The sequence below is a fragment of the Tyto alba genome, unplaced genomic scaffold (assembly GCF_018691265.1).
Source record: "Tyto alba isolate M040663 unplaced genomic scaffold, T.alba_DEE_v4.0 Super-Scaffold_2, whole genome shotgun sequence".
Lineage (NCBI taxonomy): Eukaryota > Metazoa > Chordata > Aves > Strigiformes > Tytonidae > Tyto > Tyto alba.
Window position 1 is genome coordinate 34,925,899 of NW_024881282.1, and position 22,268 is coordinate 34,948,166.

Sequence of the window (22,268 nt, forward strand, 5' to 3'; positions counted from 1 at the left end):
TGTCCCTCGTCCCTCCCGGCCCCCCCCACAGACTCGCTCCTTTAAGCCTAGCTCAGAAATGACCAGGCTGATCCCTCCCACCTGCCCGCTCCCCCCTGGCCTGGCCCTGACGTCAGGGGAAGGCGTGTGGATGCGTGTGTGTGCGAGGCGCACATCATAGCCACATCAGATACCGCAGATCCATCAGCAGGCAGCCGGCAGGCAGGCAGGCAGGCAGTTGGAGAAAGCCCCCCCCAAAGCCGGGCTGCAGGCAAGACCACTGCTCCTCGCAAGGTAGCGGAAGAGCCTTCGGCCCCGCCGAGCACCGATGCTTTGCAGAGCGCAGCTCCAGGGAGCCCGTCACTGCTGAGGAGGTAAGGGGAGGCACAATGGCCATCCAGCTTGCCTGGGCTATTGTAGCTGGAGGTTAAACTTCACACGCTGCCTGTTTCTTTCAAACCTCCTTTTCCCTTTTGGCGGCGGAGAGGTGCGAGGGTGAAGCGCGACTTCCCTCCTCCTCCTCCTCCCGTTTGGTTATTCCCCACCAGCCTCAGGAACAATAACTCCTCTGGGGGTGGCGGTGGCCGCATTGCACGCCTGCTGTGGCTGGGGGGGCAAGTAGCCTGGGCTTTGCCAGGGAGGGCTGAGATCAGCTGGGACCCAGCTCTCTGATTGCCGGGTGAGGGGGAGGCGATTTGTAAAAAAAATTAAAAAAAAAAAAAAAAAAAAAAAAAAATCTTACTAAACCAGGCTGACAATGATGGGGGCTTGAATTGGGGTTTCTCTGGGACTGGCTGCACTGTTCATTCCTGCAGGCAAGTTAGATCCACAAAGGAGGAAGGAAGAAAGGACGCAGACGAGGACATTTGCACCACGTCTGCGAACAAACACTATTCTAATTTTAAATAAAACAAAACACAACAAAACAACCAAATCCCACGAACTTGGTATTTGGGAGTGATGATTATGCATATATGCTTAAAAGGTAAATCCAGCCTCCATGATGGCTTCTCCCTTTGCATCTGGCAGCCTGTTTGCCCTCCCCCATGGCCTCCCTGAGAATTGGGCAGCCCAGCACTGACTAAGGGAGCTTTTTATAATCGATCCATAAAGGTGACATTCATATTTTAGCGCTAAGCAGGCTGTATCGTAGGCGAGACTATCTCAGCAAAGATCCCTGGAGTTGTGAGCGTGATTGGCTTAGCTGGGGAGGGGACGCTGTCAGTGTGTATTCCCCCAAAACCGCCTAGTTTATTTTTCCTGTAGTAATTTGCCTCAGCAGAGGGTTTTTTAACGTGCAGGGTAGGCAAAGAAATCGCTTTGCTTGGTATTTAACTCTTAACAGCGTGATCTGGTAACCAAAAAAGGGAGGGGGGTGCTGAGAGGCTTTCATTAGCATCGGACAGAGACGGCATCTATAAAAACCTGCCAGGCACCGAGGCTGTGAGCCTGCTCTGAGGAAGGGAGGATGGAGGAACGAAGCCCGGTGAGCGTTGCAGTGGCCCTGCTTGTGGTAACCCTTGCCTGGAGCCATCCCGGTTCCCCAGCACAGCAGCCCCCTGGGAGATGCCGATTCGGGATCTCTGCTGGCCACCGTGATGTTGTTGGGTCCCTCGGCACACGAGTGTGCCAGACGGCTGAAAAATGGGGTTTTTGTTTTTGCATCAAGCTCTGGGGACACGCTCCCGCGTCTGGAGGGGTGTAGCTCTTCTCCGTTCCAGCCCGTGTCTAGACAGGCTGGGTCTGGGGGGGCATCAGCCTCCCCGAGGGTGGTAGCAGGCCAGAACATCGTTTTCCCTGCTCCGTGGTGTGAGGAGATGGCTGCCGGCAGCCAGCTGCGGAGACGGGGTGTCTTTTTGATGTACAGAGACCTTTTTGATACTGGGGTGGAAGGAGCGGGAAGGTAAACCTGACTCCTAAACTGGGGCCATTGGCAGTTGTGAGGGATGGAGAAAACGCGATGGCGAGCGGGAGGGAAGAGCCTGTGCAGGAGCTCGTTAGAAAAGGCAGCAGAGGGAAAATAACCTCCAGCTCCTCAGCTGAGGCGGGTGGGGGGGGGGAGCGGTGGCACTTGGGAGACCGGAACGCGATGCCGACAGCATCCGAGCTGGGGATTTGCAAAGGGACGTGGCGGCGTGAAAGGAAAATGCCCAGAAAGGTGACGGTGGGCCGGCCGAACGGTCGTGTCCAGAGCCGGAGCGTGACAGCTGCCGGCAGAGCAGCCACCCGTCCGTCCGTCCGTCCGTCCATCCTGCGCAGCCTGGCGGTTCCGGCGGATGGGAAGGAGCACAAAGAAGCGCCCGTGCGGGAGGGCCGGCTCGCCGAGAGCGATTAAGCCAATTAAATATGTATTTCCCCCGCCCGGCCGAGGGATGCGCGAGGGGTTTTTCTTCGCTGCCGCTAATGAACGGGGAGTGGCAGACAGAGGCTGGTGCCTCTTCAAAAGGCTCCTTCCCCCCTTCTGGGGGACCTTGAAAGGCTGTTTAGTTAAACAAGGTCACAGCCAGCACCCAAGTCAATGTGTTTGGCTTTAAAGAGAGGGAGAGAGACAGTGATTTTATTTGATAAACGGCAGACCTTTCAGTGGCTGGTGATGAATGGGGTACTTGGATCTCGAGATAAAAGCTGATGTGTCTACTGCCTGTCTGCCTTAATTGGCCTGGGTTTCCTGCGTTCGCCTGTGAGCGCTCCCGACTGTCAGCTCGACTGGGAAACCTGCCCTCCGAAAAACAGAAAAGCAAAGCTGGCTGCCGCTGCCGAAGGAAACCCTGTCACCAGAGGGCTCTGGGGTTTTGCTCCGAGACGATTTCTTTGGGGGGGGGGGGGGGAAAGACAGACAGGGTGTGAGGTGTTTTTTACGAAAAGCATCCTTCCAAGGAGCCCTGGCCTCGGTGCAGCTTACACACATCCTCGGCTCGGAGGATCGTCAGCCCCGGGACACCCCCGGAGCCAAGCCACTGAGGGGAGATGGGGAGGAGTGAGGTGGAGGCCCGGCAGCAGCCGCGATGCCGGGGGTTACGCCAGAAAGGCTTTCCATGCCCAGCGGCAGAGCCGGGCTGCTGCAACCTCTGCTCGCCTCCTCAAGCGACCTGGATTTTGCTCCTGCGCTGTGTATGTGTGTGGGGTGGACATGGTGTCGTGGGTGGTGTCTGCCAGGCCGGGAGGGACCCTGTGTGGGGGAGAAATGCTGTCGGCCCTGGCAGAGGTTAGCGTGATCACTGGTGATGGAGGAGATGGGGAGAATGCCTCCTGTGCCCCAGGTGCTCCCTCCTTGTTGCCTCCTGGGGCTGCAGCGTGGAGAAAGGGCTGGGGAGAGAATGGTGGGGTGGAGCACAGGGCGGGGAAGAGAAGGACAAGAGAGGCTTTCCCTGCTCTCCAGCTGGGCTGGGAGGGGACGAGACTCCAGCGAGGACATGCCATCTTCTCTCAGCCCGCTTTTGCCATGAGTTTAATTTCCTCAGTCCCTTTGTTTGCTGTGGGGATTTAAATGATGTGGCAGGCAGGAGCCCACCCCAGAGCCCTGCGTGGTGCCAAAGCTCCCGCTCAGCCTCAGCTTCCCCAGCACCTGCAAAGCCGGGTGCACAGCCACCGGGCTCCAAGGCTGACCCACAGATTTGGGGTGCTTGCTGGGCCAGGCGCTGGAGAGGGGCAGAGCGCTGCTGGCCGTGGGAGCCAGCCTTGGCGTGGCCGCAGGATGGGGGGGATCTGCTCCAGCCCCTGTTTCAAGCAGGAGTTAGGCGCAATGCCTCAGTTAGAGCGGGCTGCTCAGGGACGTGTCCGGGGGGGGGGGTCGCATACCCCTAAGGACAGGGATTCCACAGCCTCGCTGTGCCCTGACCCCGTGCTCATCCCAGTGAGCTGCCACCCCGTGCCAGAGCTCTCCCCCGCATCAGAGCCCCCCCAAAGGGCCTGCAGGCGATCGTGTCCGGCTTTTTCTCCTGCGTGGGGCAAATGGCAGCCCCAGGAGGGCACCCTCCGCTGCTGCCCTGGGGCCTCAGGAGCGGGCTGTCTGCCTCTTCCCCCCCCCAGCGATGCCCGTCGTGCTCCCGCTCCCCGCCACCGCTCGTCCCCTGAACTAGGGAGCCTTCAGGGCACCCCAGCCTGAGCTAGTCCCACAGGTGTACCCCGGCCACTTCATCTGCCCACCCTGTTTTGTCCCTGCAAGGCTCCCCGTCCTGCACACCCCTTTCCCCTTCGCCTCTTATTTTTCTTTCGCCTCTGGGAAACTTCCATTTTTCCAGGCCCTTGTGGACCTGTCAGAGGAAGCTCTTTCTCCTGGCGCCAGCCAATCCCCTCAGCATACTAATAGTTTGCTCCAAGCATCGTTATTCAGGTTAAATACCCTCCATTGTCCCTAATCTGGTGGGGGAACCAAAAGGCCTTGTCAGCAAAAGCGCGCACAGAGGAGGCGCGCCGTGATGAAGCCATTTTCATAGTGGCGGCTCCATGATGTGGCAGAGGACCGAGGGCTGCCTCCCCCCAAATCATCCCGCTCATCCAGCCCTGACACGCCCTGGGAAGGTGCCAGATCCTGCAGCGACGCTTGGGGACCGCATCGCTTTTTGTTGCCCAAAAGCGGCCAGGCTGCTCGCCGGCGCAGGCGGGGCGGCCAGACTGGGGGGGGGGGGGGTGGTGTGGAACAGATGGGAGCAGAGAAGCAGCTTGGTGGCTGCTCCGGCTTTTGGGTGTCTTGCTTGGGTGCTCTCTGAGCCTCTCCGAGCTCCTCGGGCGAAGGGGAAAGGGCTGGCGAGCCTGAGCCTGGGAATGGGAGGAGGAGACGCTGAGCCCAGTGTGCCGGGAGCCGAGCAGCCCCGGCGCAGGGTGGGCCGTGGAGCAGAAGACGGGCGCGTGTGCTCCAGTTGCTCCGTGGCAGAGAGGAGCTGCTGAAGCGCAGGAAGGGTTTGGTGCAGGGACAGATGGGAGGACAACGAGGGGAGAGATGTTTCGGAGGGTTTTGTCGACACTAATGGATGTTGTCTTGAAGGGCAGGAGGAAAGGGGAGGCTTCTGTCTTGGGGTGGGACTCCAGTGTGGCCTCTGCTGCCTGGACCTCAGGGCGAAGGTCTGCAGGGCTGAGAGGGGGCAGCTGTTAGGACAGTAGCTGAGGCACGGATGGGCACCAAAGGTGGAGTGGCAGCAGTCAGGACACGGCGGCAGGCAGACCCCCTGGCAGAGGAAGCAAGCGGAGGTGGGCAAGGGGAACAAGAGTCGCCTGGTCCCTCCCTGAAACTTCAGCTGCTCTAGAAACCTTTTCCTATGTCCTTGGTGCCTGCTAATTTCAGAGCAGAGGTGACCCCCTTTTGCATGTCCCCCCAGGGCCTCTGCGTCTCAAGGGGCCGCGGATGAGTCAGAAACCAAATTAAATATTCTCTGGGTTTCCCAGTGTGTGCAGGTGTCGTCCCAAAAGATGCCACACACCCCAGCAGGGCGGGAAGGGCTGGAGGGGGTGGCTGGGCAGGGGACGGTAACTCCGTGGGATGTCGGGCTCCCCAGCTCCGGGTGGTGGGGAAACCCCTGAGCCGTGATGGAGATGGGTGAACCCCCACCCAGCATCCCCAAAGAGCAGTGCCCCCAAGCAGCCGCCGGCGTGGGGTGGCCCCGAGACAGAGGCACCCACCATGAGATGCAGCAACTGATGGGAAATCAGCAGAGCAAAGGCTTTCTGAGCAAGTGTCTGCAGTGCTGATCACGCACCAGAGCTGGGAGGCCTTAAATTGCACCTCTCCCCCACCCAAATTCATGCTCAGGGTGGTTGGGCAAGATCAGCTGTGCCCACCCTTGCTCTGGCTGCTGCTCTTCAGCAGGTTACCTGGCTGTCAGGCTACTTCTTGTACATTCTCAGGCAGCCAAAGCTTGCAGGGTTTCTGCCCCTTGGGGCTTTAACTCTTTGCAAACTGCATGATGACAGCCAAAAATGAGCCCGACGACTGCAATGGCAGGAGGCTGTGCTTGTGTCATGGCTCATCTGAGGTGCACAAGGCGGGTGTGTGCTGCCAGCAGCCCTGCGACAGCCTCCCGGTGTCCCTTCCCTGTAGGGTTGTGCCCGGGCAGGCAGTGAGCCACTGGCTGGGGTCAGGGTTGGGCCCTAAATCCCACAGCATGGAGGCAGCCACCAGTGGTGGGGTGACCTCAGACCCCTGACCTTGACCTGCCTATCGTCTCAGTCGTTTTCCTTCACCCTTTTAGCAGAAATCTTGTGCTGGGGGGGGCAGATCTCAGACGCCGGGGCTGGGGGCCTGGGTGCACTGGCACAGCACGGGCATCCTTCCCAAAATGGTTCCTGCCCCTGGCAGCCCGTGCTCAGCTGTTCCTTCTCCCAGGGCGTGCTTTTTAACACCTTCATATCTAATACGTGGGATTATCCTGGAAAATGAAAGACAGAGACACAAACCCAGCTCTTTCCTTCCCGTAGAATTGATTTGTTGGAACATCCTGGCTTGCTCCAAGCTGGGATGGGCTTCTTGGGGTGATTCCCAGCACCAGGGCTTAGTGCCCAGTACCGAAGCCCGGCAGCATCCCAGAGACGCGGGGTCAGGAGCAGAGGGGGCAATTCCTGACAGCAAACTGCCCCCACCAAAAGCCCTTGCTGGGAAGCCTGTAACCGCCCCCGGCTTCGCTCCCCAGGTCGCAGGCAGCAGCCCCACGTGCCTGGGCCCCCTTTCTTCTTGCCGCCTGACCACCCGTCCCCAAAACGGAGGAGCCCGCCGGCCCCACCATGTCGTCGGACCCCAGCGCCCCGCCGGCGGTGCCGCCGCTGCACTCCCCCAAGTCGCCGGTGTGGCCCACCTTCCCCTTCCAGCGGGAGGGCAGCCGCATCTGGGAACGGGGCAACCTCCTGCTGCGGGACCTGCCCAGCCCCCTCCCCACCAAAAGGACCAGGACCTACTCGGCGTAAGTAGCCGGCACGTGGCGAGTGGGCTTGGGGCTGCCCGGCTGAGCCGAGCAGGGACCGTGGGCACCTGCGGAACCGTTTCCACCTGATGCCCATCGCCGCAGCGCCTGGCATCGCCGCGGTCGCCCGCCCCGGGGGTGCTGCGGGTGGGTGCCCTGCCCTCGCCCAGGGAACGCCGTGTTTTGGCAGCAGACCTCGCCCCGCGCTGCCCGCCGGGCGAGTGCCGCCGGTGAGACATCGCCGTCCCCCCTCTCTTCCCGCAGGACGGCGCGCGCCTCCGCCGGCCCCATCTTCAAGGGCGTCTGCAAGCAGTTCTCGCGCTCCCAGGGCCACGGGTTCATCACCCCTGAGAACGGCACAGAGGACATTTTCGTCCACGTGTCTGAGTAAGTCTGGGGGGGGGTCACGCGGCGCTGGGGCGCCCTGGGGGAGCCACGCCGTCAGCACGGGGCTGGAGACCCATGGGCCGGGGTGGGGGATGTCTCCGTGGGGTGGGGATGGGGCTCTGCCTCTCCTCTACCCGCCCCGCTGCCGGTGGGTTTTCTTTCCCAAGGCGCAGCTGGTGGGTCTGGTACCTTCCTTGGTGCTGGGTGGTCTGGGGTGGGGGTCCAGCTCTTGGCCCTAGCCCCACCACCTCTCCTCTCCTCTCCCACAGCATCGAGGGGGAATACGTCCCAGTGGAGGGGGACGAGGTGACGTACAAGGTCTGCCCCATCCCCCCCAAGAACCAGAAGTTCCAGGCGGTGGAGGTGGTCCTCACCAACCTGGCACCCCACACGAAGCACGAGACGTGGTCTGGCCAGATCATTGGCTCTTAGGCGCCCAGGGGGGGCCGCCAGCCGCTCGGCCCCACGGAGCAAGCCTGCCCGGCCGCTTGCGGGGGGCGCGGGGGGAGCCGAGGCGGCAGTGGGGCCGGGGCTGCCCCCAAACACGCAGGCGTTTGCGTTCGGTGTCTTTTATAAGGTTACGGTTTCCTTTCTCTGTGTGTGTTTGTAAGTGTCTGTTGAGGGGGATGGGGGAAGCAGAGCCCTCCCCTGCCGCCCCCCAGCTCCGGGGGCAGCGCCGAGCCCCGTGTCCCCTTCCTTGCCCCCACGGCCATGGGGAGCAGGGGAACCAGTCCTACCCCCCAGCCCCTTGGTTGCCCCAGGCTGAAGCAGGTGCTGAGAGCAGGAGGTGGCTGGGAGGGTGCTGGGGGGGCTTGTCTTGTCCTCCTGAACCTCACTCCAGCAAGATGGGCACCCCGCTTGGTCCCACTGCCCACAGCAGGGCATGCCGTGGGGCTGGGGGGAAGTGGGGCGGTGTGGGGCGGCGTATCACTGTGCGGGGACTGGGTGGCTGAGACCCATCCCCATCGCTGGCAGCTCACGGCACCCGCCTGAGCCATGTCCCTCCATCAAAAAATCTCTCAGGTCAGCAGTGCCACGGGGAGGTGAGTGGCTTACAGAAAGAAAAAAAAATTAGTTTTAAGGGGCAAACGGCTGCTGGCAGGGTGTTGGGGGGCTGCACCTGGGCGTGGGGCGGGGGTGCACTTGGCACTTCTGTGCTCCCTGCCACCGCTGGCTCGGTGCTGACATGGTTTTGGGGAGATGGCCACCTCCTCCTCCTCCTCCCCTTGTTCCCTCAGCCCCCTGGGACCCCCCCCTTCCCCTGTGCGCACGTGTGTGTGTGTGTGTGTGTGTGTGTGTGTGTGTGTGTGTGTGTGTGCATGTCCATAGCTTGCTGGGGGGGGGGGGGGGGGCGGGGGAGCAAGGGGCTGAGGGGTTTGAGTAGCCTCAGCCATGGGACGAGTGCAGCCACCTCCTCCCCAGCCCCTCGGTGTAGGCAGGGTCTCGTATACAAAGCACAAACTCTGTTTTTGGTCTTCTCTGCCATACCCTGGCCAGGCGGGCTCCCACGGCCCTGGGGAAGGGACAGGGCAGGGGGCGGCGGGACAGGGGAGGCATGTACCCCGCTGGGCCTGAACAGACCCCAGGGAAACGGTGCCTGCACAGACACGCCAGGGATTATCAGCATCTTAAGGGGTTTATTTCAAATCAGGGCGAGCAGCCCCCCCCCGAGCAGGGTGGGTGATGACAGCCGGCTCCCCAGGCACCCACTCAGCAGGAGCCGCCGGTGCCGCCAGTCCTCCGCACTGATGGAGAGGGGCATTTTCCACCTTTCTCGCCACCACTGTTGCGGTGGGGACAGGTCTGCCATAAGCAGGGAGAGGAGGGGGGCAAGGCTGGTGCCACGCGGGACAGCTGGGGCCCTGTGGATTTGGGAGGAACACTGCCCGCTGCCCCAGCCCAGGCTGGCGGGGGGACTGCCCCGGGACCCCGCAGCCAATCTCACTGCCAACCCGAAGCCCGTCTCACCCAGGGGCTACACGACGCTGGCTCAGGCCCCAGCCATCCCTGAGACATGCAGTCAGCTTGGCCAAGGCAAACTTTGTTCGAATTTTTTTTTTTTTTTTTTTTTTTTTTTCTCTCTCTTTTCTTTTGGAAATAAACTAAAACCCTAGACTTGTCGGTGTTTTTACATCTCCAGTGTGGTTCCCGCCTGTCTGACTGTGCGTCGACCTCTGTAACATTGGCAATAAACCATTAAAAGTGACTTTCCCATGAGCCCTGCCCGTCCCAGCTCTTTGTCTTTTGTGCGTGTGTCGCAGTGGGGATGCTGGTGACTCGCCCAGGTGAAGGACCTGGAGCGCCCAGGAGAGTTATCCAGATGCCAGGAGGGACTCACCCACAGCCACGCAGCGTGTCCTGGGGTGCTCCAGCCCCAGGGCACCCCGAGCCTGGGACAGGAGGGGTGACCAGCACCGGGGCTGGTCCCTCGCTGCCTCTGGGATTTCAAAGTGTGGCTGCCTGCCGTCTGGCTGCGTTTCACCCCAGCAGAGCCCGGCACAAAGCGCATGCTGCCTCCAACCACTGCGTGTTTTAGCTTTAATATGATTTTATTTTTTTCTTTTTTTTTTTTTTTTTAAATATACATATATATGTATTTAAATATATTTCTTATTTAACAGTTAGTATCAGCCAGACAGGAGCCGCCCGTCTCGCACAGATACGGAGCCGTATGGCAGGATGGTCCCCGGCGCAGGGCCCGCCACATCTGCTCGCTCACGCGTACATGGGGAAACCCCCCCCTCACACCGTGGGCACCCACTGGGAGAGGAGTGTCACGGCAAAGGGGCCTCAGGGACACGCGTGCGCTGTCCCCTTGGTGCAGGCCTCCCACCCCCGGCGCCCTGCCTCATCCCTGCCTGCGAAAACACAGCGCAGGCAGCCAGGGCTTTCGGTGACCCTGCTGGAGCAGGGAGGTGGGACCTGATGACCTCCAAAGGTCCCCTCCACCCCCAACCATTCTGCCACACTGAGACCCTGGGGCTGCCCCAGCTACTTCTGATGCCACCCTCCTCCTCATCCCTCTGGCAGGGTAGGGTCTCCTGGTGGGAGGTGCCCTCAGCTAGCCCAAGCTTGGCATAAGACAGAGACAAAACCAGGGAAGGTTCCTGAACTTGATCCCACTCGTGCACACGTGAGCTCCCGAGCAGAGAAAGCGACGGCTGGTGCCTCGAAGGTCATCCCTGCCTCTGCTCTGCTTGCCCTGCAACTCCCCCCGCCCTGAGCAAGGGACGTGCTGCCACCAGGAGCAGCCTTGGACAGAGCCTGCCCTGCCCTTCAAATACGAAAAAGTCATCTCAACCCCCAAGGCCACCACCCGTGCCTCGTGCCTTCAGGGCCAGGCCCTGCTCTTCTCTCGCCACTAAGCTTGCTAACGACCCTGCTGACTCTGAATAGACTTACAGGAAAAATACCACCCCCCACCCCCCCCCCAACCCCACACATAACCCGACCCACAGTGAAACAGAGAAGAAGGAACCACAAAACACGCGATTCCTCCATGACGGTTGCAGTGGAGGGTCAAAACCAAAGGGTACCCTGCATCCAGGCTTCCCCAACGGGTCCTCTTCTTCCACGCAGAAACCTTCACTGGGTAGAAAGAGGAATTTGTGCATTTGTTGGGGATTTCCAGATGCTGGGCAGACCGCCACGCTCGTGCAAATGTGATGCATTACAGACCTGATGTGTTGTAGAGTTAAGAGGTGTAGTCAGGTGGAGGAGATGGCACCCCTGGCACCAGGACCAGGGTCCACTCAGGACTCTGCCCGTGGCAACGTGGGAGCCCTGTCCTGGGTCTAAAAGCACCAACATATCTCGCCTGAGGAACTCAGCCCCTGGGTTAAGTGGCAGTAACCAGCTGAGAAACTTCTCTCTGCCGTCCAGCTGATAGGTGGGAGGTGAAGAACAATGGCAAGGAAAGCAGGAACAGTGAGAAAAAGAGAGAAAAGAAGACCAAGGGATGGAGCAGTGCCATCCCAGCGGGGATGCACTGAGAAAGGCTCCCAGGGAGCAACGAGGAGAGCTTTTGCAGGATCCTCCGGCACCCTCCAGGTTCACAAACCCCAAACACGTGTGCCCTGGGGAGCTGTAAGCAGGACCTCTCCCTGGAGGGGATCCCTGAGCTCCTCTTAAGCGCCGAGCTGGGACTAGCATGGCTAGTGTGGTCACACACCCCAGCGCAACATCCAGGAATAAAGGGGGAATGTGAGGGAGGAGGTCAAGGGCCAAAGGAGAGCTGATGTGGTTTTGCAACCCATGAAGACCCAGGAGAAGAGAGGAGCAGAAGGACACACGACAGCTGCACTGGAGAACTTGAGTCCCTAAAGGTGACCGTGTAAAGCAAGCGTGTGGAACGAGATGGGGTGGAAAAGCAAGTGCACTGTTGAGCACACACCTCCACTGACACTGGAAACAAGGTCTGGCCTGTGTTGGCTCTCCCTAAAAATGTCTCTGGCAGCACGATGGGAAGCTGAGCCCAGGGAAGGAAGGGGACTCGGTCTGTTATGAATGCCCTGGGTAAGGTTTTACACTGACACATCTGTGATGCCTAATGGACACACGGGTGGGAAGCCTGCTGGGAAGCCGCCTGCCCCCAAGGGCTCCCCAGGGTGCTCTGCACATGCCAGGCACCCGGGGTCCTCCAGCCAGGCCAGGCAAGGTCTGACTTGACAACTTCTGCACAACATGGAAAATAAACCCTAGGCAGAACTTTTTTTTTTTTTCTTTTTTTTTTTTTTTTTTTTTTTTGTAGCCTAAAGAGAGAATCAGTTTCTTCACGCACCTGAGCAAAGCTCAGGGTAGAAGCAGAGTAATTTTAACACTGTCACTCCCAGGTCACCTGCAGGGACTGGCATGGTATGGCACCGAGGTGAAGGACATGGTGATCCTCTCTGTTATGATGCACAATGTTGCAACAAGCTGGGGTCACTGCTACCCCTTCCTGCCACGGGCTAGGAGCAAACAGCTTTCCTGGCCTCTTGCTTCAGCAGCGGGCAGCTCTGGTGAGAGTGCCTGGGGCCTCAGCAGCCTCATCCTCCCCAGCCAAGGTGCAAGGGGGAGAGAAAGGTGAGTTGCATGTTCCCTGATGCAGAAGTGTTAAGAGAAACAGAGCGAAAAAGAGGGAAGGGAGCACAGCAGGGACACACGCATGCTCTTCTGACTGGCCCTTTCAAATGCCTTCCAACCAAGAAAGCATCTGCATTGCCACCCATTACAGCCTGAACTGTCAAGAGAGAAGTTTTTCTGAAGGTGAGGAGGGTCTGGTCCCACAAGCTCCAGCCGTAGATGGGGAGTGCCGAGGGGCCGCTCAGCAAAGACCCCTTCCTGCACACCCACCCGCACACACACACGTGTTACATCCCAACCAGCTCTGGAAAGTGGTTTGGTTTTTTTTTTTTTTTTTTTTTTTTTTTTCAGTCTACCCTGAGCAGATTCCTCAAATGAAGGTGCTTTTCCTGGCAGGGGGAGAGGGTGGGGACGGGCTGTGGGGACCTGGCAGTCAGCACTCGTTTGCTCTCTCTGGAAAGAAGATTTCACGGCATCGCTGGACCGTGTCCTGGGGGGACAGGACACTGTGTCCCACTGTGCGGGGATCATCATAGATTTCATAATCGTTCCCTCCCTGCAGGGGAATAGCAAATAAGGAAAGCATTAGCAGGGCCTCGCCGGAGCATCTTCATCTGTGCATCTGCATCTTCCTCCATCCTGTGAGCAGCTGGGGTGGGAGCCAGTGGCTGGGCGGGCAGGGACCTGCTGGGAGGGGGCTGTCAGGGCTCTGCTGGCCCAGGGAGGCAGGAGAGGCTGAGCTGGGAGCCCCGCTCCCTCCCTCATGCCTCCCCTCTTCTGAGTCAGGGAAGGAAGGTCCCAGACCAGCCAAACTTTTTCCAGGAGACCAGGGTTAACCCCTGCCCTGCCTGCGGAGGGGCTAGCAGAAGGTGGGGTGGGCACATTTGGGGAGCAGAGGTTGCCATCATCTGGAAAGCGCCGAGTGGATGGCCGAGCTGGTCTACAGCAGCAAGGAAGCACCATCCTTCACCATCCTTTTCTAAAGAGAAGGTGAAGCTGCTCCTGCTGTTGAAAAGCCCTCTGCTAAGTGCTGGGAGCTTGCGTTTCGGGTCCTGCAGGCCACAGGAGTGGCTGCCCCTCTCCCGAGGGTGCCAAGAGGAGGAAAGCGATGCTGAGGTGGACCTGTTCCCCGGCACAGTGAATCCAAGGTGATTTCCCCGTGACCCAGCGGGCCCGCGGCCATCACGAGCCTGCCGCAAACCTGCGCCACGTGCGAGCACCTCTCCCCCTCGCGCTGCCACGAGGTCTGTGCCAGCCGCAGGCCGGACCCAGGTCGTGGGGACTCATGACGGAGCAAGCCCCACGCGGGAGAGAACGTGGCCGCGTGTGGGGCGAGCGAGGCATACTCACAGGGGTCGTCTCGTTCCCAAAGAAGTGGATGGTGTCAAATCTCTCGTCGTCGAGCACGTTGAGGCAGTAGCGCTTGTCCCAGCCCTCCGGGAAGACGTCAAAGCTGATCATGCCACCTGCCAGCAAAAGGGAGGGCATCGCGCAACGCTGGTGGGAACCGGCACGGTGTCCCGTCCCCCCCGGGACAGGCAGGAGGAGGGGAGAGGGCTGGATGTCTGGGGGGGGAGCCCCCACCCCAAACAGCAGCCAGGCACCAGCTCTGCCTTGGTGTGTCTCTCTGGCACGTGGATAGGAGAGTGGCAGATGCTGTTCCTATGACAACAGACTGGCGTGACCCCGGCACGGCTGGGGTGACCTCGGCACAGCTGGGGTGACATTGGCACGGCTGGGGTGACCTCGGTACGGCTGGGGGGACATTGGCACAGCTGGGGGGACCTCGGCACGGCTGGGGGGACCTCGGCACAGCTGGGGTGACATTGGCATGGCTGGGGTGACCCCGGCATGGCTGGGGTGACCTCGGCACGGCTGGGGTGACATTGGCACGGCTGGGGTGACATTGGCATGGCTGGGGTGACCTCGGCACAGCTGGGGTGACCTCGGCACAGCTGGGGTGACCTTGGCACGGCTGGGGTGACCTCGGCACAGCTGGGGTGACATTGGCATGGCTGGGGTGACCCCGGCACGGCTCCCCTGACTGCAGGCAGGCCGGCAAGCAGCAGCCAGCGCGTTGCAGGGAGGGGTGCTGGGGTGGGAGGTCCCAAGAGATGCAACTGCTAGGGGAGATTTGGGGGTCACACCTTGCGGGTGGCATCCAGCGTGTTCTGCGTCCCAATGGGGGACAATGCCCTCAGAGACCGGCACCACTCTTTCTCCTTAGGCTCCTGTGTGGACATCCCTGGTCCCTCTAAAAACCGCTGCTCCTGAACCCTGCAGACACCGGGGGCTCCCAGCACCCCGCGCCCACAACGCGAACCCCCAGGCACTGCACAGCTCAGGGGGGGTCCCAGCCGGCCCCAAGCAGGCTCTGCACGCTGATCAGAGACCAAGGACCTTGTCACGGAGGTACCACAAGCCCAACGACATCATCAGGGCATGACCCTGGCCTGTCACCTCCCTCCACAAGAGGCAAGTGCGGGTTGCCAAAATCTGAAGTAGCACCAAGACAGACGGGGCACACGTATAGAGGTAAGGGAGTTTTCCCACAGAGCATGCATACATGTGCACATGGACACCCAGAGCCACCAAGGTTTTACTGAACTTCCTAGCCCTTGCTCTTAGACCAGGCAGAGTTTACCTCAGAACTATGCTGCCTTTTGGGGGTGCGTGGAGGCAGGCTGCCCCGCCGTGTGCACTGGCTGCAGAGGCAGACTCTTGTCCCAGCACCAACACAGGTGACAGGTTCCTCCTAAAGCAAAGCCCATGACTTAGGGCACACGTACGTTTGTGTCGCTCAGAGCTGGGAGGAACGGGGATTTTTGCTGGGATGTGCATCCTCCTGCCAGTTCAGATCTCTGCTCCTCTTGGTTTCAAGGGGACCCCCCACTTCCTCAGACAATCTACTGGGCCACCAGCAACCCTGGAGCTTCACGCTCTCCTTCACAAATCATAACCCTGCCTCTCCTAGGAAGGGGGTGAGTAGACAAGTACCCACAGGGATGATCCCTGATGGAGGAGAGGCACTGATCCCCTGGGCTGTTCAAACATGCACGTCCTGATGTTCCTCCCTGGCTGGTTGAGGTGTCCCTGTTGGTTTGGGGATCCCAAATCACCTCTCCTTGAAGCCTGAGGAGCTGGGGATGGAGCATGTGGGTCCAGCTCGGGGCAGAGGATTCACTACCAGACAGGATGCCCCAGGCAGGGCACTGTGGCATGCACGGGAGCAAGTGCCCTATGAGCTCAGGGATGGGGATGCCCCCAGGCTCGCAGAAGGAGCCAGCATCAGAGCAGGAGCTAAACTTGGCTGACCTCATTAAAATCCTTTCTGGTTTTGTATCCAAAACCATTTACCTGTGAAAAACGGTGCATTTCATTGTGTTCTGGCCTTTTAAACAGAGATGGGCAGCAAGAAGGGGCTCCCGATGCCAGCTGGAGAGGGTAGGAAATCAAAGGGAGAAGAGGTGGTGTGGAGGACAGCCAGCACTGTCCCTTGCCTAGGCAGAGCACGAGTCTGAGGGATTGCAGGGAGATCTCTCACCACCTCGGGGGCTTGCATCCTCCACAGCCTGGGACAAGGCACATGGATCCAGTTTGGCAGAAGAGCCCCATTTTCACGTGTCCCTGGTTTTGGATGCATGACCTGAGACACCCCGCGTATTCTTTGTGGAGGAGCGGGGGGCCCACAGCCCCCCTTGTCTTCATGCTTTTACACAACAGGGCTGGGCTCCTCATGGTGGCTTCCCAAAGTCAGAGGAGAAAAGCCCCATTGCTCTGCTCTCGTCCCCCCTGCCTGCGGGGACACGGTGGCGGGGACCTTGTCTTTCTCTGCTGTGACAAACGGTGTGTGTCAGTGCTGTGGGCAGTGCAGGATGCCCCTGGCAGGATGCTGAAGGCAAGGGGAGGCTCTCAGGAGGAAAGCTCTCGGAGGACCCAATCCTTGGTACTGGCCCACACTGGGTGCAAGAGCGGGGTGTCACCTGCCACCTCCCAGCCTCGTCACCCCCTTGCCCTTTGGTTAGGCTGCCACACAGCACCTTCTGACCTCACACATACCCATCACTCTGCTTCAGTCCCACCACTTACACACCCTCATTTTCCTCCCTGTCCCAGGCAGACCTGCAGGATTGCTCAAGCCTCTCCTTCAGTTCCTCCCCTTTGGTACGCTGGCTGTAGGAGCGTACCTCCACCCCAAGAAGTGACCCTGCAGAAGGCCATGGCACGGAGCTGCAAACTCCCTGCCTCTCAGTAGCTCTTCCTCCAGGAAGAAAGATGTTCCCCTCACAGCCAACCCTCCCAACAAAACCCGAGCCGAGACATGCATGAGGCTCCTGTCTCCCTTACACCATGGCATTCCCAGAGAGGACTACCTTGCTGCTGACGCCTGAGTCAGGACAGATCTCCTGGGCAGGGGTGGGCTCTGCAGAGCTAACTGGAATTAAGACAGGGAGAATGTCGTGGGCCAGAAACCTGTCTGGCTGCCTGATTCGCAGGGAGGCAAATCTGCAGCACGCTTTATTCTCTGCTGTCACCCCGCTGTGAATGCCAACGTGACAGCCCCGTGATGGCTCTCCAGGAATAGAAACTCCTTGTGCCCTTACTGGGGTCTCTAGGCCCCCGGAGGGAAGAGCTAGGATTCCCACTCCCTTTCCCAGCATTTGATGGGAAACACAATAAAGAGGCCAAGGCAAAGCCAGGGAAGCCCCCTCTGCTCACCTCGAGAGAAACGCAGGCCTTTGCCAGCAAACTCCCTCTGCAAGGCTGCCACAAACTTCTCCCGGATTCGCTCTTTCTGTGGAGAAGGAGGAAAGGGAAGGAAGGAGGGTTTGAATAATTAGGTGTTGACAGTCTACCAAAAGCTACCATACAGCTGTCTGCTGGGCAGCTCTGGCTTATTGCATTCCTCCCTTCCCACCTGCCCCCAGTGTAACACCATTTAGCCAGCTGTCACCAGTCCTGCCCAGTCTGCTGAAAAAGCCACCAGATCAGGGCAGCTCCAGGAGGCTCCTGGGAAGAGCAGATCCCAGCCCTTCCTTGAATGAAATGCAATTGCTTCTATTTCCCAGAAGCCCAGTTCACAACCCAAAGTCTCCAGCTTTGCTTGCAAAGCCTTGATAAGTCTCTCCATCCCAGGACTCGCTGCCCCCCCCCCGCCTGGGGCGTGGGCCAAGTGCTCCAGAAATCTGCCCAGCAGACCTGCTGTGGCCCACCCAGTCTGGAAGACCCATTAGTTCCAGCTCTGTTGGGGCTGGGGGAGTGGGAGAGAGAAGACAGCTGCTGGGCCAGCCTGGAGGGGTGGTGCAACCTGGGAAGTTTAGGTCTCTCAGGTTTTCAGTACAATTCTCTCTTTGGTTACTGTAAACGAGGAGACACCCTGCTAAATAAGTGTCTTATTCCCTGGGGCTCTCCCACAAGAAATCCTGATGGCCACCCCATTGCATCAGTGGTCCCTAATGAAGTCAAATTCTGCCTTTCATCTGTGTCTCTCACTGGGTTTTCTGACCCGGAGACCAGTCTCCACCTTGCTGCATGTGTTGGGCCGGTGCACAGCTTGGAGCTGGCCTCCCTTCTTCTTGAGAAGGGGGGAAGCAGGTAAGACCCCAGATCTGTGGTGGTGCAAAACCAGCGAGGGGGAGGGTGAGCCCGAGTCCGGCCTGTGTACCTTGTCCAGCTCAGAGAACTCGATTCGCTCCTCTGGAGTGCAGCTCCGTCCGATGGGGGAGATGTTCAGCATCCCGTTGCGAAACTCAATGAAGGTTCCTCTGTGGGTGGGCAAGGGCAAAAGGTTACTGGGACAGGGAGAGAAAAACAGACCTTTCCAGGGGAATGGCTGCTCGGCGAGGCATGGAGTCCCTGCAGAGACATGCAGGAGGGGAGAAGTCATGCCCACTCATGGGTGCTTCACGCCAGGCAGAGACCAGGCATCGACAACTCCGCTTAAGGTCCTCAAGAGTCCCATACTTTTATAAAAGGAGAATGTCAGGGAAGCAGATTAAACAGTTCCTGTGTGCCCTGGGGACAGGCTGGAAGCAAGGAGCTTAGGTGAGATGACAGGAAACATTTTTTAATGATGTAATAACTGCAAGGACAGCTATCGCCTGGACTGGTCCAGCTGCCTGATGAGACTGTGGCGTCTCCACCCCTGGAAGCTTTTAAGAAAAGTTGGGTGGGCTGGGTGAAGCTGGCAGTACCTTGGGACAGTGGGATGGAACGGGTCAGTGTAACTCGCTGCTGCTGTCTGGCAGCAGGCTGATGAACAATTGGGACCTTCTCGTGGGACACAAATCAGGTCGGACTTCCAAGGCCTTTGTATCTCCCCCTTGCCCCCTGCACCTTTGCAACTCTTTTCTAAGCTTGCACAGACAGGACCCAGTTCCTGCTTGCCACTCTAACCTTGCACTGGGATCACTACTCTGCCGCTTCCTCAGTGGGCTGGTTCAAAGTGCTAAGCTGGCAGAAAAGTGCTCCCTTCTTTTCTCTTTGCTACAAAGGCAGCCAGTTCTGCTTGCTTATCACCTTGGAATAGCTCACCAAGGGGTCAGACAGGTACCAGCACTGGTGAGGCAGAAACAACAGGGGATGGCAGCACTGCCAGTCTGAAAATAGATTGAAAGTCTTGTGGAAACCTCGCTGGAGCAGGGAGATCCCTTTCCCTGTCCAGCTGAGGAGCCCTGAGCTCATTAACCCTCTGATGTCCCTCCCAGCCCTGCCCGCTGTTTCTCTGTGATAAACTGGTTACCACTCTGAGTCTGGGGGAAAAAACTGCCTACCTCCTGTCTCGTAACAGTGAAGAACACCACGGGGAACAGACACACGGGCACGCACGCCTGCAGTCTGGGAGCAGCATCTCTGCAGCACCAAGGGTTTGGTGGCTCACGCCGCCGGCCAAGGCTCGGGAGATGTGGGTTAAAGTCCTTGCGCTGCTAGAAATCCCATAAGCCTAAATCCACAGAGGCACTTGGGAGCTGCAACTTCACCAGGCTGTTGGGCAACCAGACAGCAATGAGGCAACCAAAGAGCCTCGAGGGTCCTGGGTCCCAGCCCACGCTTTTGGGGGCACGTTCAGCCGCAAGGAGCCACCCTGGCCTCTCTCACCGGCCCTTGTATTGCCACGTGGTGACTCACATCAGGCAACTAATCTGGACCACAGATTATTAACTTTTACCAGCTTAGCTTCAGCCAGAGAGCTCGCCTGCTCGGGCTCACTGTACAAACACAAGGGGAGAGCAGGAACAAACCAGCCAGGGCGAGGGGAGGGCCGAGCTGCTGCTTTCAACAGCACTGCTGGCTCACGCTGGCTTCAAGCATTTGTGAAACTGTGGTCTGAGGGGCGGTTTGACACTGCACCCAGGCTGGGTTAACTGCAGGCTGCCTCTGGAAAAGGTCCTCCTGCTCGCCCCCTTCCACCTTCATGCCATCTGTTCCCTCTTTCTCTTTCCTGTGGTAACAGAGGGAGCTGATCCAGTGAAAAACTACCCTTTTCTTTCCTGGCAGTGGCCTAGTCTTCCATCAGAGGAGGTGTACCAACCCAACTCACCCTGTGGCTGCTGGATCTCATGGGGGGGAAGCAGGCAGGAACACATGGTTGGGGGCAGAGCAGGCACAGGCCTATTACCAGTGCCACCGAGCAACACTGGGTTAGAAACAGTGTGAAACTCTGTGCTCAGTCGCTGGATCTCCCATCTTAAGAGCCATTGTTCGTCTGTTTGGAAACTCACACAACCAATGATGTCTGATGCTCTGACCAGTAACAAGCTGGTACCGTTGTCCGGAATGAGATGCACACAGTGACTGCACCCTGCTTCCCCAGGAAGAAAATCCGAGGGGCAAAAGAGCAGGCGTTATGCTAAAAAATAGTGCAGACTCTTCAGAACAAAGACCCTCCTCCATTATTTGCACACAGTGCCCAGCTCATTGGGACAGTGATCATACACAGAGCCTCTAAATCCTAAGACAACCTGGAGCGAGACAAGCTCAGTAGCTCAGCGGTTCTTAGGAGAGCTCTGGAGCCCAGAGCTCCCTTAGAAATCAGTGATACGACTGCCATTTGCACAGACCAGGGCTCTTACCGTTTCTTGGGCAGCTTCAGCAGCGCCATGTAGTTGAGGCAGAAGTTGATCAGCTCCTGCAGCAGCTCTTCCCCCAAGTGGTCCTGAATGGCCTGCGTGAGGAGAAGGGGCAGCGAGGAAGAAGCTAGACCTCCTGTGAAGCCCAATCGAGAACACGACTGGGAGGAGTAGAACATTCAGATCTGGCATTTGGGGAGATGAGAAGAGGCTGCTCATCTGCCCGGGGCCAGGCACTGCTCCCCCCAGCACAGGGGCTGCCCGGGGATGGGGAAGGAGAGCCGTGGCTGCAAGGGGAGCTGGACCTACCTGCTTGGAGACCAGCTGCCCATTCTTGTATTGCACCGTGCCGTTCTCTGCGAAAACGTAGTCAAACTTATTGATGACTGAAGGGAGAGGAAACAAAAGAGCAAACATCAGCACTGCCTGGGAAAAGGAGCCAAAAGGACTGGGCTCAGGACTGAGTCAGCCATCCTCGCGGGCCCTTAGTGCCGCGCTTTCCACATCTCCCGTGCTTCGCAAAGGGCCACCGACCCTCCTCACTCTCTGCAAAGTGGGCAAGAAGATTATCTTCTGCTCACAGGTGGGGGAGCTGACGCACACAGGGGGGGAAATGACCTGCCCGAGGTCACAGGCTGAATCAGTGGCAGGCCAAAGATAAGGGCTCCAAAATGTCAGGCTTTCAACCACGTGCTCGTTATTCTGATGTCTTCCCCTCCCCACTGCCAGGGTGCTGGGGCGATGTGCAGTTACTGGTTATCTAACTCCAGCCCCTCCTGCGACCCCGACACACAGCACCGCCGACTCAGCAATCGGCCTCAGCAGGGAATTTCTCAGCCTCCCTCCTCTAAGGAGGCAGGAGGCTGAGCTCGGAGCCCGGCCGTGCTTGGCATCCCTGCCAGAGAAGGAAAACAAGGTGGAGGGCGCAGGGGCTGCCCCCTTGCCCTCCCACTCCCTCCTCTGCCCCGTGTCCCTGTCTGAATACTATGAAGAACCGCCCCCCCCCCCCCCCCCCCCCCCAGGAGACCCCACCATGGAGCAGCAGGGAGGCTGAATTTGCAAGGGCCTCCTGCCCGCTCTGTGTGTCTGTGTGTGTGTGTCCGTGTGTCTGTCCGAGCCCGGATGAAGCTCGTACAAACCCGACGCCGGAGCCGCCGGCGTGGGTTGGAGCATCCCTGCCGGCTCCTCCGCAGAGGGAGAAGGAGCCGAGCGGCGGGTCCCGCCCGGGCGCCCCAAGGGCGGGATTGGGGTCGGTTTTAAGCCCCAGGGCGACGTCGGGGAGACCTCACCGGCCGCGCCTCACCTTCGTCCCCGTCCCCCAGCTGCTCGGCTATCTTGGCATAGTCGGAGCCTCCCACCACGCCGATGTGCACCCTCTCCCGCAGCTCCCGCAGGAACGCGTCCACCTCCGGCTCGATTTTCTGGCGGGGAAGCAGCGGGTGAGGCCGGAGCCGGCGGGACGAGCCCCGCCACGCTCGGACCTCAGCCCGCCGCCAAAACCCACCCCCACCCCACCCCACCCCACCCCTTCCACGGGCCTTGGCTACCTGCCGAGCCGGCGTCAGGGTCCCGTCCACGTCGAAGAGGCACAGCACCCGGCCCCTCGCCGCCGCCGCCATCCCGGCCTCTGCGAGCGGGAGGCGGGACCGCGCCGGGGAGGCGATGGCGGCCGCGCCGCCCTCCCCGGGCAGCCGCCGCACCGGCCTCACGGACCACCCCCCTACACACACACACACCCACACACACACACACCCACCCACCCACCCACACACACACACACACACTCACCCCCCTCCCTACACACACACACACACACACACACACACACACACACACAGGACCACCCCCCTACACACACACACCCCCCTACACACACACA

General features: G+C 59.5%; 2 protein-coding genes across 2 annotated transcripts; one reads left to right on the plus strand and one right to left on the minus strand.

Annotated features, from left to right (window-relative positions):
* Window positions 1-107: 107 nt before the first annotated feature.
* On the plus strand, window positions 108-9,473 carry CSDC2 (cold shock domain containing C2). Its single transcript, XM_042792511.1, has 4 exons — window positions 108-353; window positions 6,603-6,869; window positions 7,134-7,256; window positions 7,526-9,473. Exons 2-4 carry the CDS (start codon window positions 6,694-6,696, stop codon window positions 7,686-7,688), a joined length of 462 nt encoding a protein of 153 aa, XP_042648445.1. The 5' UTR covers window positions 108-353; window positions 6,603-6,693; the 3' UTR covers window positions 7,689-9,473.
* Window positions 9,474-9,774: 301 nt separating this feature from the next.
* Window positions 9,775-22,087, minus strand: PMM1 (phosphomannomutase 1). The gene is made up of 8 exons (XM_042792510.1): window positions 21,937-22,087; window positions 21,693-21,810; window positions 20,699-20,775; window positions 20,393-20,484; window positions 17,986-18,085; window positions 17,040-17,115; window positions 13,671-13,786; window positions 9,775-12,876 (listed from the first exon to the last, which is right to left on the minus strand). The coding sequence occupies exons 1-8, from the start codon at window positions 22,006-22,008 to the stop codon at window positions 12,754-12,756; spliced, it is 774 nt and encodes a 257-aa protein (XP_042648444.1). The 5' UTR covers window positions 22,009-22,087; the 3' UTR covers window positions 9,775-12,753.
* Between the last annotated feature and the right edge of the window lie 181 nt (window positions 22,088-22,268).